Source organism: Dermacentor variabilis, chromosome 7 (genome assembly GCF_050947875.1).
Source record: "Dermacentor variabilis isolate Ectoservices chromosome 7, ASM5094787v1, whole genome shotgun sequence".
Lineage (NCBI taxonomy): Eukaryota > Metazoa > Arthropoda > Arachnida > Ixodida > Ixodidae > Dermacentor > Dermacentor variabilis.
Genome location: NC_134574.1, coordinates 146,427,208 through 146,440,068, shown reverse-complemented (window position 1 = coordinate 146,440,068; position 12,861 = coordinate 146,427,208). Strand labels below are relative to the sequence as shown.

At 45.8% G+C, this 12,861-nt stretch overlaps 1 protein-coding gene across 4 annotated transcripts; it reads right to left on the bottom strand.

Annotated features, from left to right (window-relative positions):
- Nucleotides 1-51: 51 nt before the first annotated feature.
- Nucleotides 52-12,590, bottom strand: LOC142588116 (peptidoglycan-recognition protein 2-like). 4 transcript variants are annotated; one of them, XM_075699595.1, is made up of 5 exons: nt 12,231-12,585; nt 10,097-10,345; nt 6,630-6,835; nt 4,228-4,457; nt 52-1,664 (listed from the first exon to the last, which is right to left on the bottom strand). In XM_075699595.1, exons 1-4 carry the CDS (start codon nt 12,292-12,294, stop codon nt 4,257-4,259), a joined length of 720 nt encoding a protein of 239 aa, XP_075555710.1. In that variant the 5' UTR covers nt 12,295-12,585; the 3' UTR covers nt 52-1,664; nt 4,228-4,256. The 4 variants fall into 4 exon arrangements, with proteins under 4 accessions (XP_075555710.1, XP_075555709.1, XP_075555711.1 ...); XM_075699594.1 differs by having other exon boundaries at nt 52-1,051; XM_075699596.1 differs by having other exon boundaries at nt 52-4,457; nt 6,630-6,870; nt 12,231-12,590.
- Between the last annotated feature and the right edge of the window lie 271 nt (nt 12,591-12,861).

The window sequence follows — 12,861 nt, the reverse complement described above, 5'->3', positions numbered from 1 at the left end:
CACGTGACTGTTTTTCCCCCAACTCTTTTTTTGTGTGTGTGTGTGTGTGTGTGTGGCGGAACTGCGAGCGTTTATCGGCGGCTCTTGCATGCCGCGCCGAAACACGATCTCGACTCGGCTGAACTTTCGCGCGCCCTCCCGATCGTCCGGCTGCACCCAAGCCGTGCACGTACGTGCACCACGTATCCGCGTCTCCCATCTCTCAAGTGGCCTGTACGATGCAGCTGTTCGTCGAACAGAGAGTCTCCACTAAAGATAAATTCATCAGACACACGGAAACGCTGGCCAAGCTGGGCGAATGTACACACACACTCCGCAATGTGACACTCAACAGAACAATGCGTCGCAGTGGTTGGCCGCACTGTATCTGCTTTCCGAGCGAGCAAACTGTTCGAGTGCTGCTATTCCGGACGATGCGGATGACGGGCGGGAATTTCCGGGCAGACGCACGTGCTGTAAGGTGTGACGTGTAGGAGAGGAGGATTACGTCAGGGAGGGCGAGCGTCCCCGAAGCAAAAGCAGGGGGAGAAGGGGGGGAGGGGCTTCTCTGGGGGTCGTTCCGGTTGATTGATTGCTGCTGCTGCTCCTGGCGGAAAGTCGTGCCCGCGGCGGTGGAAACGATCGCGGAGTCCACGTCATGCAATTATACGCCAGGCGAAACGCGTACGCACAAGCGGGTTGCCGTCACCGCTAAGCCGGAGGTTGCAACCTTCCGGGCCTTTCAAAAAAAAAAAAAAAACGCTGTCATTGTAAGCGTGGTCTATAGCAGCGTCTCAAAGCGCGGGCTTTCGCGCTAGTAAAGAGCACTATGATAAACTGAAACGTGACGCTCCCGCCAAAGAGCTGAAAGATGTAGTCGTATATTGGCATGAGAACGGTGCGCCTTCGATCGTGGCCTAATTTTCTTTATTGATTAGAGCATTTGGATGTTGTGCAAGAAGTCAAAGAGGTCCGATTCCAGTGTCGGTCGTGCATTTTCTTTTTACTACAGAGATGCGAAAAGAAGCGTGACAGGTATCTGTCTACCTAGCCTCATCTACCCACCAAGTGCCTGTAATGAAGTAAAGAATGCTTGCTATTAATAACACTCGCCGAAAAAAACAACGAATAAAAAGCTTTTCTCTCTGCATACACACACCTCTAAATCCTCAAATCGGATCCTTTTACATACTGATTGCCGAAGAAGCGCGCAATCAAACGATAAATCGCGTCTGAAATCATATATACAGAGCAGGCTGACAAGAAATTACGAAGCGCGCAGTACTGTTAATAGAACAGTGCGGGATGTATTCAACTGATTTATTACTTCCAGCAGGGTATGCGTTACGGACGAGCGAAACTCGCGGAGTGCAGCAAACAGTGTTTGCACGTTTAAAAAAAAAAAAAAGAGGCCTTCATGTTTTACAGGAATGCCAACTATAGGGATTCATCTTTAGACCTTGGTTTTGACAGCAACTCATGGATTCAGCGTTTTTGTGCCAATGTGAAAAAGAACAGCATGCATGGCAATATATAGGCGTACTTAAAGACGGACTTTCCTGCAGCAATTCCTAACAGCAGATTCATGCACCTTTGGCGGTATTTCTTAATCGTTCATTTAAATTCCCACTATCTTGTCCTTCGTCCTTGACTGGGACACCTTCATCATCGCAGGGAGTAGCCACCTGGCACGACGGATACGATAAAAGAAAAAAGTGAATCGTTACAAAATGCGACCTTTATACAAGTCGGCCATATGTGCAAACACCAGCTACGTAGGGGAGTGAAAATAGCGGTTGGCTGGTTCCCATTTTTGATTCTGCATCTTCTAAAACTCTGCTCCCGTGCTCTTAGATTTAGGTGCACATTAAAAAACCCAAAGCGGTCCAAGTTATACCGGAGTCCGCCACTACGGCGTGCCTCATAATCAGATTGTGGTTTTGGCCCGTAAAACCCCCCTTTTTTAAAAAGAACTCTGATGTTCACAATAATCTCGATAGATAGATAAATAAGTATAGCCTGTGCACCAGGTGGAGAGGCTGGAAGAACACGCTCTCTGCTGGTCCTTTTTGCACATATATGGGCTGTGAACGGTGAATATAACTCGAAATAAGTACTGATTAACACGAAAAACAAAAAAAATGGTGGTTATATGCGTACTTTGTGCCGAGGGAAGGTACAAATGAAACTAGCTTAAAGTCATAGCCGGGCTCCAGAAGCAAACAAGGAGCGGTGTCAGTTGGCTGAAATACACGTCGTAGCCTATAAAAAAAATCTGGGAATTTTCGAGTTGAATGCCGTCAAAACTGTTTTTTTTTTTCGAGCTAATGTTAATGCGCAGAAAATATGGCCTGTTGAGAGGCGCTCAGCAGTGGATGATTCACTGCCCCAAAAGAAAATTTCATAAAGATTTATGAAGGTCCGATCTTGGTTGCTATCCAGGAATGCATTACATGCTTTTGGAGGTGGTTATTTATGGCATAATTTATTTATTTATTTATTTATTTATTTATTTATTTATTTATTTATTTATTTATTTATTTATTTATAAAGATCTGATGCTCTCAGGTCTTTATGAAGAATTATAGAGGGGACGGGCTATGATGTGGCGATATAAGTACAAAATACAGTAGTACACGATGCATATGAGTAGAAAATGACTCATTTAGCAACGTTGCTAGAAAATTGGAAACAACCCATAGCAGCTACAATGATAACAAAGGCACAAATGCAGTAATGCAAAAATGAATAAAGAAGGACACATTGTTTGTTATAGAATCAAGCAAGAAGGCATGTAGTAAAGCAAGTTATTAAAACGAAATCTTGCTTGAGGCAAGAGGTGCGCGTCCTGTAGTTCTGGCAATCACTGCTTCGAGAGAGTGGTCCACGCTAATCATGTTTACTAATTCGGCAGGCACGTGGTTCCAGTATCGACTTGTCTTTGGCAGAAATGAGTGACTGTAAATGACCGTGTCGTGATGTGGCATACGCTGACCTTGTCGCGATGATCTATTCTATGCGAGACGTAACAAAGCAGGTATAATCCAGAGTGACCTAAGATAGTGATTACGATGTTATATTTTATGAATAAGCAGCAATCGGGGATATTTTCCATCGCGCGGCCAGACTGGGAAAGGTCTAGAGCGACTGTCGGGTGCCAGTAACACTGGCAAAGTGGTCGCAATTATTTTTGGATAAAACGTGCTGACCCGATTCTGAATTCTTTCCAAACGATTGGTTAGCGTGATGCGACCGGCACCCCATATCGAAGATGCGCATTCTAAGTTAGGTCGGTCGTACGTTATTTACAGTTGCTTTTTCACGGACGACGGGATGTAAGGGAGAAGTTACGCCTTCAGTAGCCTGGCATCTGATTAGCCGTGGAAGTTATCTTATCGACATGTTGCACCATACGTTAGTCGGGTGGTGGTCCTCGTACCCTTAGGTGGAAGCCCAACGGGTGCCTGAGACACCTCCTTTCTCGAGGACCAGTTCGGAAACCCGCGCAGCGTCGGCCATCCGAGGCGCAGTGTCTCAAGCGACGGCATCTCAAAACGCTATCGCTGTCATGCTGGTAAAATGCTACGACGCTCGCCTCACCGTGCGGTACCGCCACGCCGTAACACCACAGCACGGTGCTAAGCTATACTTTCCTTTAATCCTTACCGCCGTGTTTTAAACTGCACAATTTTCGGAATCGGCCTACGAAAATGGTTAGACAGTCGCAATGAAATCGCAGTTAGTTCTCAAGAGAAAGCTAAACGCTTAAAAATATATATTCAGCGACGATTTAACTTTCAATGCGACAGAATTGCGTTGAAGCACTTCTTTCGCATGTAGCGCGCGCTGTGGTCTAGTTAGTGTCACATCTTCTCCGGATTCGCTTGTTCGCACAGTGGCTGGTGTAAATGTTCTGGAACTTGTAGCAAACCTTCGAAATTCTTTAGAAAGAATTCTCACGGTAGGTCTCGTCGACTGGTGTGTTGTTTGATGAAAACAACTGCGACACATTCTCGACACATTGCAGATAGATTTGCTCCTGCCCGCCCGCAGCTGTCGCTACTGGCTCCACCACACTCACTCAGAGCGTGCACTCGTTCATATCAACTTGTTTGAAGCCTTTTGTGTGTCATATATCTCATCACGCAATAAAAAAAATATATAACACAAGGCGATGGTGGGAGAGCAGCGTTCTCATGCTAGGACTCGCTATAGTGCCATTCAGGGAAACATATTCAAGGGACTCACGAGGCGGTGGTATGGTAACGGCGTGCTATCTATATACTATATGTACGCCTCTGCGTCGACACACGTTCAGTGGCGGACGGCTGCGTAGCTGGATTTTCGCAGATGTACTTCTTGAGCTTCCCGCCGAAGTGCCTCCACCGAGAAATGTAGGCGTACAGGGCGTCCCCGGGACACGTCCTGCAGTTGGCGTCTCGATGACCGTGCAGCGTGTAGTCAGGACGGATCTTGCCCTGTAAAGAATTTGGCGATTACTGCGTTTTAACTAGTTTCAGCTGGTCTAAGTTCAAATGTACATGCCTAATGTTGGAGGCCTAATAGCGAGATTATTGGGCATTCCGTACTCTTCGAAACGCGCCATAAATCTTGAATGCACTGGCATCGAAATAGTTGAAGTGCATTGCTGTACACGTATTAATACGTGTACAGCAATGGACTTCAACTATTTCGATGCCAGTGCATTCAAGATTTAGGTGATAACGATATCCGCATGTCATGAAGAGCACGTAGCCTTTCCAACGGGTCCTTGTGCTCTTATATTTAGCAGCTCATTAGCTGACGTTTGACTTCGTCAAGCTCTGAATAGAGAGCACTCTCAAACCACGTTTTCCTTTATGTAGCTTTTTGCCTCTCGTATGCTGTGTTCTGTGTAACCACTGCTTTAGGTGTTAGGCATTCCTTCTTACTTTCGTCATCTCGTTACGTTGTGATAGCTCACTCTCTTCCAACTTTGAAGAGCAGCAGGGTTGTTCGTCCCCACCAACTCGGTTGCGTGAGACATGCCCCACCGCCGACCGCTACTTGGAGGTCGTGTTAACGGAGTCTTTAAATTGGGATGTCCGTATCGCTCATATCTCTAGGCGAGCATTTAAAGAGCTAGGTATCTTAAGGCGCAAACTAATTAATACGTCCCCCTCCCAGGTCCCCCTCCCGTACACAGCACTAATTAGACCCATCTTAGAATATGCAGCAATAGTTTGGAACCATCACCAAATGCACTTGACCGACATTTTAGAAAACATCCGGAACAGCGTACTTAGATTTGTTTATGCAAAGTATGCCAGGCAAGAGAGCGTTACTGCGCTCCGTATGCAAGCCCGGGTCGCCACTCTGGCTAGCCGGTTGTAAGCTAACCTGCCTAAAGTTTCTTTTTTATTCTTTCCCACAATTTAGTAAATATAAATAAAGAGGAATACTTGAAAACTCCGAACCATCACTCGAGTAGAAATATTCGCGACAAATGTATACGCCCCTTCTTCCCAAAGTGTTCATACTTTCCTTTAGCGATCGAAATGTGCAATGACCTGCCGAATGATGTCACTGCCGAATCAGTCGACGCATTTTTGCCACTTCTGGAATCTTATTTCGAGTTAACTGCACTGAGCCGCTTGTGTTTAGTGCGCAAAGAAAAGTGAAAACAATGCATCCTGCATGCATTTGCTCGCTCCTCTGTTCAAACGAATTTTCCTTTTTCATCTTTTGTCTTGTCTCTCTTCATATTACCGCTTTCGCACAGTGCATAACCTTTTACTACTGCATTCTTATTTTATATTCAAGATGTTTAAAATTCTGATGTGCCCGCTGAAATATTCAGATGTATAGTCCACTTATTGCTTTATTGTTGTTGTCGTCTATGCTTACAATGTATCATGCTTTTCTCTCTGTTCTTCGTTAATATGGAGTTCTTGTACCTCGTATGCCCTTTCCTGTATAGACCTGAATAGGCTTACAGTATTGAATGAATAAATAAATAAATAAAATGGGCCAAAGAACCCAAAAACAAGAAAGCTGCAGAAACCATTGCCAATTATTGTCAGTGTAAGCGAACAGCCCGAACGAACGAGCGAGCGAGAGAGTGAGCGAGAGAGAAAGAGAGAGCGAACGCCTTCCTTGCCGAGTCCGACCACAGACCGACCAACCACGCCAACGGCCGAAAAAGTCAGAGATTTTCGCTGAAAAAAATAAACAAACAGAAAGCTTCTCAACAACGCATTTGTTACCCTTTGTTCAGCAATGTGACGATTCTTGGTAGGGGCAAGGGCAAAGAAGAGCGAGAAATCTTGGAAGCGTACTACATCAGTTTATTAGGGGATGACTGGGTTAGTACAACCTCGGTACGCTTACTTGAAAAAGAATTTGAATTTCTAGGTCGGTCACGATAGAAGCGTTTCTTGTCTTTTCATGCTGTGATTAGCGATGATGCAGTTGCGCAAGCTCTGCTGGCCTTGCTGGGACTACACCGATTCTAATAAACCTCAGTTGATAGTCCAGTCGTTGTGGTGTGAACCTCTCCTCTTGTCCTTTGTGTTTTTGACTGGCTTTTTCGTTCAAGTATGTACCAACTGGCTCAGATTTCAACCCTTCTGCAACGCATTCGCTTTAATCAAGCCACGTGCATACGGTACCAAGGCAACGCCGCAGTTTAGCAGTCGCACGAGCGCCCCGACCGCCCAAGGAGTCGGCAGGTGGCGCGAGAAGTCGCCGATGAACGCCGCTGCCAGCGCATCGTCGTTGTGGCCCTTGGTGTGGGCTCCGCTGCGGTCCCAGCCCCGGGACACGTACACCCGCCCGTCGCCGCCGATGAGGAAGCTGTAGCCGAGGTCGTCCCAACCTGCGATGCGTGCGTGCGTCGTTGAGGTCCCTACACTGTAAAAATATTTACTCCCTTAAGGGTGTTACAGTGCGACAAGAAAACACCCTTAAGGGCGTAAATATCTTTAGTGTGTATGTCACCACATTTAGGCATTTCAGACGAAGAACTAAGCGATCGAGCGCGGTGCATCAATTACGCGATGGTGTTAGCGGCTGCAATGTATTGGGAACACCTATGCAAAGAAAAAAAATCCAAGTCAGATAATTGGAGCTAAAGCTCGCCGCACGCCTTCATTCTCCAGCAGCCAGTCTTTTCGAAAATAGAGAGGAAGTCATGATTCTCGGGGACCAAGTCGCCTACTACGTCATGCCTGCAGCAACGCGAACAGCTCGGGGGTGCCCGTGTGACGCTTAGAACGCAAAATTGTCACAGGCGGCACTATTTTGTACGCCGCCAAATTACGCCATTCTGCCAGGCACGCCATCTTGCCTTCTTTGATTGGCTCACGTGGCGGCTACAGTCTCTCTGATGGGCTGAAACCGACAACATGGCGGTATTTGACTACACACACACACACACACACACACACACATATATATATATATATATATATATATATATATATATATATATATATATATATATATATATATATACGGCAGAATTATATATTGTCTGGAATAAACTTCGGTAATTTGCCGAGCACCAAAAAGGCAAGAAAGAAAACAAAAGGAATCGGATCTCGTGACTCACACCTGACGTAGCACTCAGCTCCAGTATGGGAGTGGGAAGTAATGTAGCTTATGAATGTCGCTTAATGTTAACTAAAAAATAAATGACGGCAATAAGAAAATACGATAGTACCACTCGATCAGTTGCATTCACTGAGACATCTGAACCGGACAAAATTGATTCAATACACACGTTTCTTATATATACCGCTAATGTGTGATGATGTGACTTCTGCAGAACCTTCGCAAATATTGATGCAGAGAAAGTTGAATTCTAGTGTCTGTAGGAAGCGGAATTTTGATTTAAGGCTCAAAATTTTCTTTAAAGATTGCCCAGAATTATTGTTTTACAGAAATAGAAGCCCGTATTATAACTCACGTCAGCTGTAAACTCCCGTAAATACGGTTTACGTTACTTCAACACTGACAAATAGACGAAGTTAATTGAATTATCCGGTGGGTCCAATTAAACAAGATTCAGAAAAAATGCCAGGACAGACCGCTGATTCATTTGACGGTATTTGCCCTTTTTCCAACATGCTTCGAATCAAACGCGTGCCCACTTTCTGTGTGTCCAAAGTAGAAAACTAATATATAAATGACGTTAAATGTCCTAAAGAATGGAGAAATCTAAAGAGTTTTCATAAAAACGCGCTAAAGGAGAAGACGAAGGAAGCACATATGACAAGACGGAAGCTCTTTAGCGCGTTTTTGTGAAAACTGTCAAGGTGAACCAACTCGCCAAAACCAAGGTATCGTTGTCGGAAATCTAACGCGCACTGGATGTTTTAGCAAGAAACATTGTTGCACAATGGCACTTGATTTCCTGAAAGCAGCTTCGCCACATGTTATTTTTTAGGTCAGCTCCGCCCCAAGGCTTTCCTGTTATGCGGCAAAGCACATGACCGTTGCGAAGTTGGTTTTGGTTTCGTGTCCGATCGCACCGCACAGGCAATTTTTGGCCGAATTTTATTTTTTTAGAAAGGAGATGCGAGCGTTAGAATCAGGTAAATACCGTAATCAGACATTGTGAGGTACGGTTATTGCGGGAAATTCTTCCTAAGGTGGGCCGGAAGTAGCCGTTTTCGACGAGATATGACGCGTGTTCTAACGCATTCACTGTCCCCTAAGGTCCAGTGGTACAGGCGCTGTGGCTAAAGGGCTCACTAACCGGGTCACTATAAGGGCTCCAGCTGCATGCATGCTGACTGGTCAAGTTCGAATTATCCAGTGGAGGCCAATTTAGGATTAAAATAACCAAAGTTTGGGCCCATAGAAATGCCAGGGAGGTCGGGACCTTCAGTCGGGATCGAATTAACCGAAAAATTGAAGCAAACACAGTTTAATTAACATAAGTCTACTATCTCTCAAGTCTGTTCACTGCATGCTTAGGGGAAGTATTGAAGCTATAGAGTGGGAAGACTTAGGAGTGAGGATCAACGGCGAACATCTCAGCAACCTTCAGTTTGCAGATGACGTGGTCCTGTTCGGCAGCACTGGAAACAAATTACAAAAAATGATTGAGGAGCTTAACCGAGGAAGTTTAAGAGTGGTGTTGAGTGGGGTAAATGTGCACAAGACAAAGATAATGTTCAATAGCTTGCCAAATGAACCAGAATTAAGGATCCTCAGTCAGCCTCTAGAATCTGTACAGGAGTATGTTTATCTAGGTCAATTACTCACAGGGGACCCTGATCATGAGAACAATATTTACAGAAGAATAAAAATTAGTTGGAGCGCATTCAGAAGACATTGTCAGATCCTGACTGGAAGCTTACCATTATCATTAAAAAGAAAGGGGTACAATAAATGCATTCTACCGGTGCTAATATATGGGGCAGAAACGTGGAGGTTAACAAGGAATCTTAAACACGAGCGAAGGACCGCGCAATGATTAATGGAACGAAAAATGCTAGGCGTAACGTTAACAGACAGGAACAAAGCGGTGTGGATGGTAAAGCAAACGGTGATAGCCGATATTCTAGTTGACATTAAGAAAAAAAATGGATCAGATGCAGTCCATGCAATGCGTATGCGTACATAACCGGTGGACTGTTAGAGTTGCAGAATGGGTGCCAAGGGAAGGGAAGCGCAGTCGAGGACGGCAGAAGACTAGATGGAGTGATGAAATTAGGAGATGTGCAGGCGAAAGGTTGGAATCGGGTAGCGCGAGACCGGGATAACTGGAGATAACAGGGAGTGGCATTCGTCCTGCAGTGCACATAAATATAAGATGATGATGACTGTCAGTTTTGTCAGCTTCGGATACTCTAACAAAGATAGTTTAGAGAACTGCGATGTCCGTTTAGTGGTGCAAAGGTACGGGTTTCTAAAATTGGTAACCAATGTTCGCGAACGAATGAATAGGCTGCTCATAAGAAATAATGGGAGAACACGCCACGCAGAAGGAATGCATCGCCGAACAAACCTGGCCACGGAACGGGTTCTGTTCATTCAGTGACGCACCGCTCTATCTCAATATATATCATTCAAGATCGTTTACAAGCTGAAAGCCTTCTCTTAACCCAGGCACCTCAGCCGTGCGTACCTCTCGTGTCCATGTGAAAGTTTTGCCAGTGACGCGTCCGCTCCGAGCAGCTCCAGTAGTTGAAGCATTCCGGACCCTCGGTGTGGTGCACGATGAACCGGGGCACCGGCTGGACCTTGAGCCGATTCTGGGCCTTGGGCTGCCGGGCACCCCATTGGAACCGGGACACGAACTGGACGCCCGAGCAGGCCAACATCACGCGGATTCGGTGCATCGGCACCCACGGATGCCACCACGAGCCGGCGAACCCTGCGAATGTATGCCAGTGTTACGAGAAACGTGCCAATCACTCGTATGGAGACAGCAGCAGTAGCGGATGACAGTATAGTTGGTGACAGCCAAAAACAAGCTTCACCCACAAAAAACTCAGTGCACCTGGCCTTCAGCTCTGAAATAGAGCTGGAGTCCGCTCACAGTTTAATGACTTCCGGGAAAATTCCGCAGCGGGCTATAGTTGGTCTGTTGCTCAGAGCGACGAAGGGACAGGACTTGAGCGAGAAAAGAACACACGACATCTGAGCGCAAAAAAAATTAATGAGGTTGCTCTGCTAATGCAAACACTAGCCTAATAGATAAATAACAGCTAGTTGCTTCAAGCTAAAATGTTATATTTGGCTGAGCAATGATATCAGGATCCCTCCAAAAAATTTGCCTAGGCGTTCAGCTTTCATCCTGAAACCAGTGACACAAAGACCGATCTGTACGGAGAAAATGGTTGTTTCAAACGCGCGAAGCCGCTTGACGTCAGGTAGAGAGGCGAACCCAATTGGCTGGTGCATCTATGCAAATAGTGTTTTAGTATACCTTTTAGTTATTAGGTCGTGACCGGTTATATATAGCGTAGATTGGTAGCCTGCAGCTGCTAGCTATCTGCGTCTCGATGACGAAGACGATGTATGATGTTAGTCGAGGGAAGAGCGTTGATGAGAATTACACGGTGCAGACAGTTACGACGCGTATACAAATGCATTTAAAGCTTCATAACACTTGTGTTATGGTGGCGCGTCGATTCTGGGGTAGTGGCCAATAGTGGACGCGTACCCAGTTGCTCGTATACCCAGTGTCGAAGCCGTATCTTGGGGCACAATCGCTCAGTGATCCCAAGTTGCCTATTAGGTCAGACAGCAGCAAGTTATCTATTCTGGAGCATACCCAGTGGCTTAGGCTGCCTACTCGGAAAGTCAATATTCAAGCACATAATCGGCGAGGATTCGGCGACGAACGCCTAACCCTTGAGGTGGCGCAGGAAGTTTCGCTCCAAAAAGACAATCGCGCGATATCGCAGAACTCAACTCTTCTTTCATTTTTTGATTGCAATGAAAATAAAACAAAAAAGGTGCAGTCACTATTACTGTGGCGACTACTCCTTCTTGCAAAGCATTCTCTACATTTTGCATCATCAGCCTATCGTCCACTGCAAGACGAAGGTCTCTCCCAGCCATCTTCAATCACCCCTGTTTTGCGCTAGCTGATTCCAACCTTGCGCCTGCACATTTCCTAATTTCATCACCCCACCTACTTTTCTGTCGTCTTAGAATGCGCTTTCCTTCCCTTGGCACCCACACTGTAACTCTAAAGGTCCACCGGTTATCTGCCCTATACACATTACATGGCCTTCCCATCTCCTTTTTTTTTTCTCTTAATGTCAACTAGAATATCGGCTGTCCCCGTTAGCTTTCGGATAGTAGCAAGCATAAAAATAAAGATTTTGCAAGACGGGAATAAACAATGTTAAAGGGTTGAAAACTTCTATAGAGCGCATTTATAAACAACACAGGCACGTTGAGATAAAAGGCGAGGACAAGTTGGGGCACCATAAACTGAGTCCGTGTACATATACGCACATGCATCGTTCTAAACACATACACGAGGCCGCAGTGCCGTTCGAGATGAGCTGGTCAACAGATGACGAAGATACACGTGTGAAATAAATCACGCACATAGATACGACAGTCAAAAGCGAGCTTCATCACAGAATAAAAATTAAAAAAGCCCTTGACATACAATATGCAATCGCACACATATACAAACAATGGAAGGTGACTGTGAGGTTGCATTACGGTTACTGTTCAGTTCTATAGTACAAATATTTCACGAGTACTAGAACTCGATCAACTCCTCCTTTTCCTCTCACCTGGAGCCGCACTACTGAGCACAACCACAGCGATGACTACTGCTGCGACATGTCCACGAACCATGATCGAGGCGGGCCGGCGTTCCTCTTCGAGCAGTCTCTCCCCAGACGTTTCACGCGCCAGCGAGACTTCCCGAGACTACGCCATCCCACGCACACCTTCGCGCCGATCTCGTCTGAAAATTGTGCACGCGCTTGCAGGCCTGTACATATGCAGTATATGCAGTACGACACAAGTAGACAGCGGTTTGCACCGTGATGGATCGCGCACTGCAGGTTGTTTTGCTCGCTACAATGCATTCACCCGCTAACGTGTGAGTACGTATATACGTGTGAGCTGCGCTCTGTGCAAGCAGTTGGAATGCCGCCCGCTTTTCCCACGCACCAAGGATCACCCCCTTTGTCTACTCTGCTCGCCTACATTGTCTTTTCTGTATTGATACAAAAATACATGAAAACAGCAGGCTGGTCTCTTCGTTCCATCCTTCGTCTCTTTTTGCGAAGGCGCCATTCACGTTTTGTTTGCGTCGTTCTTATGCCACTATGTTTTGCCTTACGCGATCCGACATTCTTGCTTTCTTTTTTCCTTTTTTTTTCTTTTTTGCAATTTCGTCTAGACCAGGAGGACATG

Bases quoted from the DNA above. Each gene is read 5' to 3' on its own strand.
- LOC142588116 (XM_075699593.1), bottom strand. From the start codon at position 12,294: ATGGTTCGTGGACATGTCGCAGCAGTAGTCATCGCTGTGGTTGTGCTC. The intron at 6,836-10,096 runs GTACGCACGGCT...CACGCATCGCAG, and splicing joins CTTTCACATGGACACGAGAG to GTTGGGACGACCTCGGCTAC. The intron at 4,458-6,629 runs GTACCGTATGCA...AATTCTTTACAG, and splicing joins TAAACTGCGGCGTTGCCTTG to GGCAAGATCCGTCCTGACTA.